Source organism: Rhinolophus sinicus, chromosome 1, assembly GCF_057876585.1.
Source record: "Rhinolophus sinicus isolate RSI-liver-muscle chromosome 1, RSI-T2T, whole genome shotgun sequence".
In the NCBI taxonomy this organism is placed as follows: Eukaryota; Metazoa; Chordata; class Mammalia; order Chiroptera; family Rhinolophidae; genus Rhinolophus; species Rhinolophus sinicus.
Window position 1 is genome coordinate 42897582 of NC_142501.1, and position 13033 is coordinate 42910614.

At 40.0% G+C, this 13033-nt stretch overlaps 1 protein-coding gene across 2 annotated transcripts in view; it reads right to left on the reverse strand.

The window, feature by feature from the left end:
• The window catches only part of AMN1 (antagonist of mitotic exit network 1 homolog), a 48660-nt gene extending 40459 nt beyond the window's left edge, over positions 1–8201 (reverse strand). The window contains exon 1 of one of the 2 annotated variants that reach the window (XM_019736829.3): positions 8032–8201. In XM_019736829.3, the coding sequence (XP_019592388.1) occupies positions 8032–8069 (38 nt within the window). In that variant the 5' untranslated portion in view covers positions 8070–8201. The remainder of the gene's footprint in view (positions 1–8031) is intronic. The other variant, XM_019736847.3, reaches the window with a different exon arrangement.
• Positions 8202–13033: the final 4832 nt, after the last annotated feature.

Consider the following 13033-nt stretch of genomic DNA (forward strand, 5'->3'; position numbering starts at 1 on the left):
CTGCCATGAGCTGCTGTGAGCAGCCGACTGGCGATTGGTAACTGACTGCCTCAACCGGGGGGAGTGCAAAGCTCACAATACCAGCATGGGCCAGGGAGCTGTGTCCTACACAACTAGACTGAGAAACAACAGCTTGAATCCGAGTGGGGGTGGGAGGAGGTGGAAGAAAGGGGGAAAATTAAGGTGAAATTCAGATAGTATAAAATCATGTAAAGTGTACAATTCAAAGGCATTTTGTGCATTTACAATATTGTACAACCATCACCTGTATGTAGCTTTAAAACATTTTCATTAGCTCAATTAAAAAACTGTACGAATTAAGGTGTCAATCCCCATTCCTCTCTCTCCCCAGTACCTGGCAACTACCAATTTGGTTTCTGTTGCTATGGATTTATCTATTTCAGATATTTCATATAAATAAATTCATACAATATGTGGCCCTTTGTGTCTGGCTTCTTCCACTTAGCATAATGTTTCCAAGGTTCATCCATGTTGTAGCATGTATTGGTACTTCATTCCTTTTTAGGGCTGAATAACATTTCATTGTATGACTATACCATGTCTTGTTTATTGATTCATTGGCGATGAACATTTTGTTTGTTTCCATCTTTTGACTATTGTGAATAGTGTCACTATGAACATTTGTGTACAAATATTTATTTGAGTACCTAGTTTCAATTCTATTAGGTATACACTTAGGAGTGGAACTGCTCAGTAATATGGTAATTCTATGTTTAACTTTTTGATGAACTGCCAAACTGTTTTCCCCTTTACTTCTTTAAGTGTAGTTTTCTTTAGTTCTCTGAACACCTTCATAATAGTTTGTATGAAGCTCAACATCTGGGTCCTCTCAAAGACAGTTTCTGTGGTCTGTTTGTTTCCCCTTGTGTATGGGTCATACTTTTTGTTTCTTTATCTTGCAAATTTTTTAAAACTGTTTAAATAATATAATGTAGTAACTCTGGATACAGATTCCCCCCAGACTTGTGGTTGTGTACTTGCTTACTTGTTTAGTAACACGGCAGGACTATTTTAGTGAAGTTTATTTCCCTTACTGTATGCAAACACTGATGTTGTTCCTTAGTGGGCACAAGCATTGTCACCCTGCAACGACAGTGGTTTTAGTAGGGCTCTCTTTGACTATCTCTTTGATTATTCTGTTAAGCCTCTATTGCAGGGGTGCCCAAACTTTTTTCAACGTTTTTTACCAAGGGCCATATGCAGTAAAATACACAAACAGCTGGGCCACTCACTAGAGGTGAAGTAAGTATTGCCTCACCTGCTTTATTTAAGTAAACTAAATATATTTTTGGAATTTGCTGCGGGCCAATTAACAATGGATTGCGGACCATGGGCTGCAGTTTGACACCCCTGCTCTATTGGTATCACACCTCGTTGTTAGCATTCACCCATTGCAGACTGACTGCTCAATTAATGTTTTCAACAATACCTGGGAGTACATTGCTCCACAATGTCATCCAGTTCACTTTGGACTCCTTTGTGGTATTAGTTTCTAAGGTTTGTTCTGACCTCAAGACTCCTCTTAAATGTATCTTTCCTGAGTTTTCTCTAGTAAACTTGCTAGCCTATGTTTAGCTTGTGTCTCACATGAAGCGATAAGCCTTTTTGTAATTAATACCAAAACCTCCATTGATTTTGAGAGTGCCCTTAGGCTTTAACTTTACCAACCCTCTGTTTCAAATAAAGTCAGTTTCTTGAGAGCTGTGGTATTCTTTGTTTTGCAGCTTGCTCCCCCACTGTGGAAAATATCTCTGAGCCACAATTTCAGAGCTGAAAGCAGGGATAATGATATGCTTCTCTCTGAGTGACACTCCTGATTTAGGAGTAGGATGTTGAGCAGTAGCCTCTAGTCTTCTGGGCTTGCCTCTTCTAGGATAGAACCTCCACCCATGAATGAGCTGGCATGAGTGAGACTGAGACCCCAATATTCTCAGCATAATATGCCGAAATAGAGCCTCTGCCACATGTAGAGAGGTAAAGGGAATATGTAACTAGCCTCCTAGCCTATCTCTGTCCCCTGAGGACCCCAGTAGAAACAAAATAGAATCCCAAGAAGGAAAGGGGAAACCACAGCTTTAAAGACTTAATAGCTGCCAGAGTATTCAGACAAGCCTTTCTCAAGTATAAGCATACCTCGGAGATACTGCAGGTTTAGTTCCAAACCACCACAATAGAGCAAATACTGCAATAAAGTGAATGACATGAAATTTGTTGGTTTCCCAATGCATATAAATGTTTACATTATATTCTAGTTTATTAAGTGTATAATAGCATTATGTCTAAAAATATACACACTTGTATTTTAATATGCAAATACTTTATTGTTAAAAAATGCTAACCATCATTACAATTCTGCAAATTGTAATGTTTTTGCTGCTGGAGGGTTTTGCCTTGATGTTGATAGCTGCTGAATGATGTTGATAGCTGCTGAAGGTTGGAGTGGTTGTGGAAATTTCTTAAAATAAGAAAACAATGAAGTTTGCCACATTGATTGACTCTTCCTTTCACGAACAACTTCTCTGTAGCCTGTGATGCTTTTCATAACATTTTACCCACTGTAGAACTTCTTTTAAAATTGGAGTCAATCCTCTCAAACTCTGCCACTGCTTTATCAACTACGTTTATATAATATTCTAAATCCTTCGTTGTCATTTCAACAATCTTCATGGCATGTTCACCAGAAGTCAATTCCATCTCAAGAAACCACTTTCTTTGCTCATCCATAAGAAGCAACTCCTCACCAATTAAAGCTTCATCATGAGAGTACAGAAAATTAAGTCACATCTTCAGGCTCCACTTCTAACTCTAGTTCTCTTGCTATTTCCTCCACTATAGTCTTGGATCCTCAAAGTCATCCATAAGAGTTGGAATCAACCATAGGGAAGAATCCAAACTCCTGTTAATGCTGATATTTTGACTTCTTCCTATGAATCATGAATGTTCTTAATAGTATCTGCAATGGTGAATTCTTTCCAGAAGGTTTTCAATTTACTTTGCCCAGATCCATCACTATAATCCACCAATCTACACCTCTAGCTGCCACCATGGCAGCTATGGCCTTACAAAATGTATTTCTTAAATAATAAGACTTGAGAGTCGAAATTAGTCCTTGATCCATGCACTGCAGAATGGATATTGTATTAGCAGGCATGAAAACATTATTTAAAAAAAAATTTTTTTTAACATTAACCTTGTTGTGCATCTCCATCAGAGCTTTTAGGTGACCATGTACATTGTCAATGAGCAGCAATATTTTGAAAGGAATCTTTTTTTCTGAGCAGTAGGTCTCAACAGTGAACTATTCAGTAAACCACACTGTAAACATACGTGTTGTCATCCAGGCTTTGCTGTTCTATTTAGAGAGCACAGGCAAAGTAAAATGAGCATAACTCTTAAGGGCCCTAGGATTTGGGGAATGGCAAATAAGCATTGGCTTCAACTGGGAGTCACCAGCTGCATTAGCCCCAACAAGAGAGTCAGCCTGTCCCTTGAAGCTTTGAAGCCAGATATTAACTTCTCTTTTCTAGCTATAAAAATCCTAGATGGCATCTTCTTACAATAGAAGGCTGTTTTATCTACATTGTAAATCTGCTGTTTAGTGTAGCCACCTTCATTAATTATCTTACCTAGATCTTCTGGATAATTTGCTGCAGCTTCTACATCAGCACTTGCTGCTTCACCTTGCACTTTTATGTTAGAGATGGCTTCTTTCCTTAAACCTCATGAACCAACCTCTGTTAATTTCAAACTTTTCTTCTGCAGCTTTCTCACCAATCTTAGCCATCATAGAGTTGAAGAGCATTAAGGACTTGTTCTGGATTAGGCTTTTGACCTAAGGGAATAATGTTGTGATTAGTTTGATCTTCTATACAGATCAAACATAACCAAAACTTTCTCCATATCAGCAAAAAGGCCGTTTCATTTTTTTATCATTCATATGTTCCCTAGAGTAGCACTTTTCATTTCCTTTAAGAATTTTTCCCTTAGATTCACAACTTGGCTGTTTGGAGCAAGAGGCCTAGCTTTTGGTTTCTCAACTTTTGAGATGCCTTCTCATTAAGTTTAATCATTTCCAGCTTGTTTTAAAGTGAGACATGTGACTCTTCCTTTCACTTGAACATTTAGAGGCCATTGTAGGGTTATTAAATTGCCTACCATCAATATTGTTGGGTCTCAAGGAACAGGGAGGCCCAAGGAAAGGGAGAGAGATGGGGGAATGGCCAGTCAGTGGAACAGTCAGAACACACACATTTATCGATTAAGTTTGCCATCTTATATGGGTGTGGTTCACCTATATTATACCTGGTATTGTATTGTATTGTATTATATTACATTACATTATATTAGACTCAGTCTTATTGTAAAATAAGACCAGGTCTTATATTAATTTTTTGCTCCAAAAGATGCATTAGAGCTGATTGTCCAGCTAGGTCTTATTTTCGGGGAAACATGGTATCATACAACCCAACAATTCCACCTCTGGGCATATATCTGAAGAAAATCAAAACAGTAATTCAAAAAGGTACACATACCCCTATGTTCACTGCAACATTATTTACAATAGCCAAGATATGGAAGCAACCTAGGTTTCCATCAATAGAAGAATGGATAAAGAAGATATGGCATACATGTACACAACGTAACATTAGCCATAAAAAGAATAAAATCTTGCTGCTTGCAACAACATGGATGGACCTAGAGGGTATTATGCTAAGTGAAATAAGTCAGACAGAGAAGGACAAATACTGTATGATTTCACTTATACAGGGAATCTAAAAAACAAAACAAATGAACAAACAAAACGGAAACAGACACAGTGATACAGAGAACAAACTGATGGTTGCCAGAGGGAAAGGTTGTAAGGGGAAGGACAAAAAAGGTGAAGAGGATTGAGAGGTACAAACTTCTAGTTACAAAATAAATAAGTCACGGGGATGTAATGTATAGCATAGGGAATACAGTCAATACTATTTTAATAACTTCATACAGTGATAGTTACTAGACTTATTATGGTGGTCACTTTACTTTGTAAGGTATGTAGGTGTTCAGTCACTGTGTTGTACACTTGAAACAAATATGTTGTATGTTAACTATAAATTTTTTTTAATGAATTGTTTTGTTTTGTTTTAATTTTATTGGGGAACAGTGTGTTTCTCCAGGGCCCATCAGCTCCAAATCGCTGTCTTTCAGTCTAGTTGTGGAGGACGCAACTCAGCTCCAAGTCCAGTTGCTGTTTTCAATCTTTAGTTGCAGGGGGCATAGCCCACCATCCCATGAGTGAATTGAACCGGCAACCTTGTTGCTCAGAGCTCGGGCTCTAACCAACTGAGCCAACCGGCCGCCCCTCTGGAAGCTCAGAGGCAGCTCATTGTCTTCAATCTAGTTGTGGAGGGCACAGCTCACTGGCCCATGTGGGAATTGAACCAGCAACCCTGTTCTTCAGATCTCCCACTCTAAGCAACTGAGCCATCCGGCTGCCCCTCAACTATAATTTTTTTGAAAAATCACAGTTGACCTGGCTCTAGAGGGATCTTCCTTTTTTGTGGAAAAATGACCGCTTTCAGGGACACTTTAATCGTCACTCATACCACCTGAAGTAATGCCATTGGCTCAGTGGGGCCCTTGATTCACCGAGGTTTCCCAAAATGTCTCGGCCCGATTCATTGAAGGTCAGCTCAGTTGAAAGCTGATGGTGTTCACTAGGTGTCAGTAGCTGTCCAGCCCAAATGATAACTTTGGAAGACAGACTGCAATTATGGGCTGATCAGCACAATGCATGAAGGAAAGCTGTTACCTTTGCCTTAGACTACTGGTCAGAAAACTATGGCCTATCAGCCAAATCTGGCCTGTTTTCTGCTTCTGTAAATAAAGTTTTCTTAGAACACAGCCATGTCCAGTCATTTATGTATTATCTATGACTGCTTTCACACTCTAATGGCAGAGTTGAGGCTATAATAGATCATGTATAGACAATAGTCACATAAACTTCTGTGTGGGCCACTTACCAGAACACCTGATTGCATCATCAAAGACATTCAAACTGCAAACCAGGAAAATCCATCAGATTAAAACTGCCGTCCTCAGTCCATCATCTAAAGATTCATGCTCAAATCCAGAAATTTTCTCACCTGGCTGCTCTTTATACTCAGAAACTGAGTTTATAATTGCTCCAATTATTAACCTTTATCTTTTTTTTGTTTCCATAGAAATGCCTCTTATTAAATACCTGATTGATTACATATAGAAGCCTAACTTAGATGGAAGCTTACCTATACTGCCTCCTGAAATAAGATATCCTCATGTTTGTCCTGTCCTAAGTAATCATGACATAGTTCAATACTATAAGGCACTAATGCAATATTGAAAGGCTTTCCACCAGGCTCAGAAAGCTTTCTGTGATTCACTTCCAAAAGAAGACAATGTGCCCCACACATTAGAACCTAGAGAGTTTATTGGAAAGGATATCAACAAAAGACTTCACTTAAATGTCATTAGGAGAGAACTTAGCCTTTGCAAAATCTCTATCATTATAGCATGAATCTATAAACCATTTAGTCAGAATTACATTAGACAACTACATAGCCTTAGAATGCTAACCACCCAACAAGGAGGTGCATGTGCTGTAACTGGTAAAAACTGTTGTTTCTATGTTAATAAATCACGAATTGTTCCCCCAAATTTAACAGATCTTAAAGATCAGATACCAATCTTTCACCAAATAGGCAACACTTCTTCCACTGATTTGTTTGATTAAATTTTGGCTCCTGGAAATCTCTACTCCAGGGAATTTTTCAAGGCAGGGCTATTCTCCTCACAATCATATTAACCTCCTTAGTGCATTGTATGCTCTCAAAAGTTTTAAATGCCTTTTGGCAACCACTCACACATCTATCAGGATTAGACAACTTGAAACATTCACTACCCCACCGCCCATGTCCGGGATGACCAGGCAACTACAGATAACAGTGATTACATGACCATCCATCCCAATGACTACATGGGCAATGGTGGTGACAGTAACACTATATGGGTTCACACTCTTAGCTTGCTGAATGACCAAAAGGGAATGATTTTCTAAATAAAATACAATGGAGACCACACTGGAAAATCCCCCAAGCAGACCAAACCAATTAGGCCACATACATGAGAAACTTAACCTAGTTTATTTCATGAACAAAGCAAAATTTAACAGGTTATTTCTTGTAAATGCCTCTGATCACCAACTTAAGTAGTCTTCCTAAAACAGGATAAGATAATCACTTTTAACAAACCCCCTGCTGTCTGTCAACTCCCAGAGTAATAAGCATGGTAAACAACTTTCTCATTCTGTTTATAAGCCATCCTATCACTACATGCCTCTGAGCTACTTGTTTCTCCCTCAATATAATATTCATACCAAGTAAAGCTCTTTGACATTTCTTTTGACACTAGACATCCTTCTAAGGACTTCACACGTTAAACTTATCCTTCACGACAACTCCATGAGACAGGTACTCTTTGCTACACTCATTTTACAGATCAAGAGCGTGTTGCTCTCCCCTGGTCACACAGCTCGAGACTGGCAGTGCCGGCAGCTGAACCCCGTTATCGCAATCGAAAATCCGTGCTGCCTCAATGTATCCCAGTCACAGTAACTGGGGGGAACTTTGCAGAAGGCGTTTGACAGTCCCATCTAGAATTTTGTTCTACCAAGGCTTTCGGCTCCGGCCACAAACAGGCCACTCCCGGGAAACACCGGGGTGTCGCGCTGTCAAGGCTGACTGGGAATCCGTACGCCCACCCAGAGGCGCCATGGGCGGAGGACAGACGGGCAACCCTGCCCAGCAGCCTTGGGCACAACTGTCCTCAATGAAGAGACGACTACCCAGGAGCCCAGGAAGAGAAACACCAGTGGGGCCTCTACGTAGGTCCGGAGGTGGGAAGGGGCGGGAGGGAAAGCATTTAAGGGCACGCCGGGCGGTGGAGGTGCTGGGCCTGGACGAAGAAGAGGCGGAAACAGGGTGGACTCACAGATCCAGGAGCTGACTGACCGGCCGCGGGTTGGACATCGCGGCTATTCTCGGGAGCCTCTTCCGCGGTGCCAAGGCCGCGTAGGCCCGGCCAGAGACCGTCCTTCAACTCCCACCCCTCACACAACGCGTAGAACCTAGTGACGACGCACGGGTTCTTCCGGTGACTGGGGCGGGGCCGCGCTCGGGCCTGCAGAAGCAAAGAACAAAGAATCCTTGGGGCGGAGCCTCTGAGGGCTCCGCGGCAGGGGTTGGGGGGGTGATAAAATATAGAGTAGCCCTAAGCTCGCGTGAAGCACTACGGGAATTGTAGTTTTTCCACTTTGCGGGCTCCGGCTCCAGGCGGTTTTGTCGGAGTTCGGCTCTCGCGCAGACTAGCCCGGTACACCTGAAGTCGCGCGTTGCCGAGAGATCGCTGCTCTTACTGCAGGGATGCAGTTGATGCTGGGCCGTACACTTGGCGGTGCACATTGGAGAGCCCCTTAGATACAGACTCCATGACCCGAAAGACGAGCATTTTAGAGGATCCGGGAGTGACTGCCCTTTAGCTAGCACTTTCTGTGAAGCGAACACTGAGCTACGTGCTTTCAATAGTAACCATATTCATTTAATCCTGTGAAGTTGGAATTATTCAGCCTTATGTTACAGATGAAGACATTGCATGCCAACAACAACAAAAAACCTCAGAAACAATTTCATCCTGGAGGTAGAAGCTTTGTGTTCATATCAGAAAGGATTCTAAATGTCCACCAAGCACAGACCGGAGGCTTTGATTAGAAATAAGTGATAAAGAATTGTTAGAATCTTAGCCTATTCAAGTCAGAAACACAACTAGGCACTACCCATAGTGTTGATAGGAAGAAAGAAAAGTTGAGAGGTTTTATTTTTTATTAAAATTTTTAAATTATAGTTGGCATACAATACTACATTAGTTTCAGGTGTGCAGCATAGTGATTTGATGTTTATTTATCTTATAATGTGATCACCACACTAAGTCTAGTAACTATGTGTCGCCATGCAAAGTTATTACAATATTAAGGTGAGTTTTTATAGCAAAATTCACATTGTTGAGAATCAGTCCTGCATTCTCAGTCTTTGGATTAGTTCAAGATGGTAATCAGCCAGGTGTCAGGCGGTGTGGATGATGGATGTCAGGTGGTCTGGAGTTGTGAACATTCTTTTCTAAGTTCTTCAGAGGGTTATCAAAGGGTTATCTGTAGGGTATATTTATATTGTGGATGAAAAGGGGGCCACATACTAAATCTGACAAGCTCAGGGGAGGCCCGCATGACTGACCTTACAGACCCAGAGACCAAAAGCAACCACATGGTGGTCTGAACGTAAAAATTCCTAACTAATAGAAGATCATGGTGGGTAGTCATGTCCTAGGCTTGTGGCTTCCTTGATAAAGATCAATCTCAACCTTTGAAATTGTCTCTTGTCTTTGTGCATCTAAGATAACATACCTTTGAAATGTCAGAGTAATTTTCTTTTCCAGACTCCTCGAAAGCACAACTGCGGGCACCGAAGCACCATACCACAAAACCCCCTCATTGTTAACTTGTTGCCTGCATACCATCTCTATGTGCTGTAAATGTGAACTATCCTGTACCCACCAATGTAAAAGAAGTATGTGTCTCCCCATTTTGCTTTTTATCCGATCTCAGAGATTTTCCCCCTTTGCTTTCTCCCACCTCCCTAATCTAACACCAATGAACTTCATGTAAATTTACGTCTTCTCCTTTGATTCTAATGTATAAAATAAGTTGCAAAACTGCCATTCTCTGGAGCATTTTCTCAATCTGTTGAGATTTTGCTTCCCAGCAATCGTCATCGGTTTGACTCAAATAAACTCTTGTAAGACTTTCTCAGGCTGGACAGTCTGTCATTGAAAAAAAAAAATATATATATATATAGATAGATAGATAGATAGATAGATAGATAGATATTTTTATATATATATATATATATATATATATATATATATATATATATATATGCCATGTTTCCCTGAAAATAAGACTTAGATCAGCTCTGATGTGTCTTTTGGAGCAAAAATTAATATAAGGTGTGACGGGCCAGCCGTCACGAGTCGATGGGTTCCCGAATGGGGGAGTGGGAATGAATAAAAGACACTCTCACATATGATGGCGATCGCGGGACTTCAGTGATCCTGAAGACACTGTTTATTTTACTGCTCCCATATAAGCAGTTTGAGCACGTGCAAGTATGTATTAACATAACAAATGTAAATTCTTTAGCTTTCACATAGAGGATACAAAATTCACCGAAACTCACAAGTAATTATCTTATCAATTGCCCTGATAGGCATCAGCCTTCTGTGTCTGGGAACTGGCCGCTCCCACCAAATTCCTCAGCAGCTTACAAGCTCAAGCTCCCCTCAGGTGCAGGCAGAGACAATTGCCTCAGGGGGAGGAAACAGGTAGCATAAACTGAGCCATTCTGCAAAGCTCAGAGTTTCCTGTAACCATGGCTCCCCACAATAAGGCCTGGTCTTATTTTACTATAATATAAGACCCGGTCTTTAATATAATATAATATAACATAACATAACATAATATATAATACCGGGTCTTATATTAATTTTTGCTCCAAAAGATGCATTAGAGCTGATTATCTGACTAGGTTTTATTTTTCGGGGAAACAGTATATATATATATATATATATATATATATATATATATATATATATATATATATATACATATATATATTTCTTCACTCTTTCCTTACAAAGAAGGAGCACCTTTCTCCAGGTGGAATTATCTCTCCTTGGATATGTTGCAGAGTATGTGTTACTTTTTAGTGCTTTTTTATTCTTCCTTGTAGATTAATTTGTTGTTCATATTACTCTTTTCCCTTTGTAAGCTCTTGAAAATTGGAACCCAGTCTTGTTCATCTCTTCAGGATGCTGTTCATTCATCAACACACATTTATCAAGCACTGAAGGAGGGCAGGGATTGTACTGGGTGCTGAGGATTTAGGTGGTGAACACTTTTACCAGACAAGTAAAAGGACAATCAGAATAACTGTTAAATGATAAGACAGAGTTAGTTCTATGAGAGCACCCATGGAGGGATGGTCGGAGCAGGTCAAAGAGAAAAGGGTGGTTTGTTAGGAACTTCAGTTAGTTCAGGATGGCTATAGAGGAGAGTGGTAAGAGATGAGTGTAGGGCAAGGGCTGGCAAACTTTTTCTATAAAGGGCCAGATAGCAAGTATTTTAGGGTTTGTAGTCCATACAGGTTTAGTAACGACTATTAACTTATATCTCAAAAGTAGCTACAGAGATTATAAATGGTCAGGATAGTATTCCAATAAACCTTTATTTATGGACACAGAAGTTGAATTGCATAGTTCTCAGTATAATCAAATATTCATCATTGGATTTCTTTCAACCATTTAAAAATGTAGGAACTTTAAATGGTATAAAAGCAGGCAGTGGGCTGGATTTGGCTGGCTGGTGGTTTGTCCTCTCCTGATCTAAGAAGCTAAAATGGGCCTGATGGCTTGTGTTATGTAAAGCAATTTAGGCTTTGTCTGTAGGAGTTTGGGCAGAGTAAGAGCATGTTCTTTTAAGTAAGGACAGAACATACACTGGAAAGATGAGTTTTAGAAAGAACTCTAAAACTGTTAAGTGGTTAGTGAATTGTACAGGACACAAGGTTGAGGCTCAGAGAACTGATGGGCGTCTTTTGATGACATCGTAAGCTAAAGTAATAGTAGAATGAACAGATTCAAGAGGTAATGGAGGTAGAACTGATAGTATTTAGAGATTCATTGGGAGTGGGGCAGGAGAAAATGACTCCAGGATAAATTCTAGGCTTTGGGTTTGGAGAATTGGGTGGCATGTGATACTGTCATTTATTGAGCTGAGAGGATTAGGTTTTTTGAAGCGGGGGCGGGGGGGGGAGATTATTTAAATTTTGGACATGTGGATTTTGAAGTACCTATGGAAAATAGACTTGGAGCTATAAATCTGGATATTGTGCTGGTTTACTTTTAAAGAAGAGGTTAAATAGCAGTGACAGTACATCCATTTACTTACAAATATAGTAATTTTGTGGAAGAATCCTCTGTTGCTCTGGGGGCCCATTAGATTTTGGAAGACCGTGGAAGATCTTGACAGAGCAGGTAAGGACAGGATTTCATGGTCTTTCCTACCTGCTGAGTTTTGCCCAGCTTGGGTGCTGCACAGCTGTCCATCTAGGTCTTCCCATTGATTGTCTGATTCTTCAAGACCAGGAGAATGCAGGTCACTGCCCCAGTATTATGAAGTGTTCAGCTTTGAGTGCCTGCATTCTTCTAGATAGTCAAAAAAGTAATCACACCTGGGGTTTTTTTTCTTTTAAGAAAATACCAATTACATAACAAGGTAAGTTAGTAATTACATAACAAGGTAAGTCCTAGTTATTTGTAGCCACTTATTTTAAAGGTCAAAGATGTGTAAGTCCTCATGAGATCACAATTCTTAGAACTATTTTTACAGTAATTTGCTGGAAATTTTAGGGCCTCCTGCAGTATGTACAAACCAGCCTCTCAGATACTTAGCATAACTGTATCAAGAATTTATTTTGAGTCTCTTGCCACTGATAAGATAGATCTGATGTACATGTGGTTGCCTTGACATACTCATTTCATCCATTCCTTATTTTGTAACAGCCATATGGTTTGGGGAACTGACCCCATCTTCAGAGGTGGGTCTAGATTAAACTAATCAGTGATTATTGCAGTGATTGATTCAAAGATTAGCAGGCCTTTACCAATCAAGAAATCACCATATTTCCTCAGCCACAGTAATAGGTTCAAGTATTGGCACATGGGCATGTGACACATTTGGGGCCAATAAGGAGGAAAAGTCACCCCAATGAATTTTAATTAAAAATAAATAAGTAACACAATGAAAAAAATGGTATCACTCTCGTAGGGTTATTGTGACAATTAAATGAGTTAAGGGATATAAAGTGGGGGAAAAAGAGGAAAA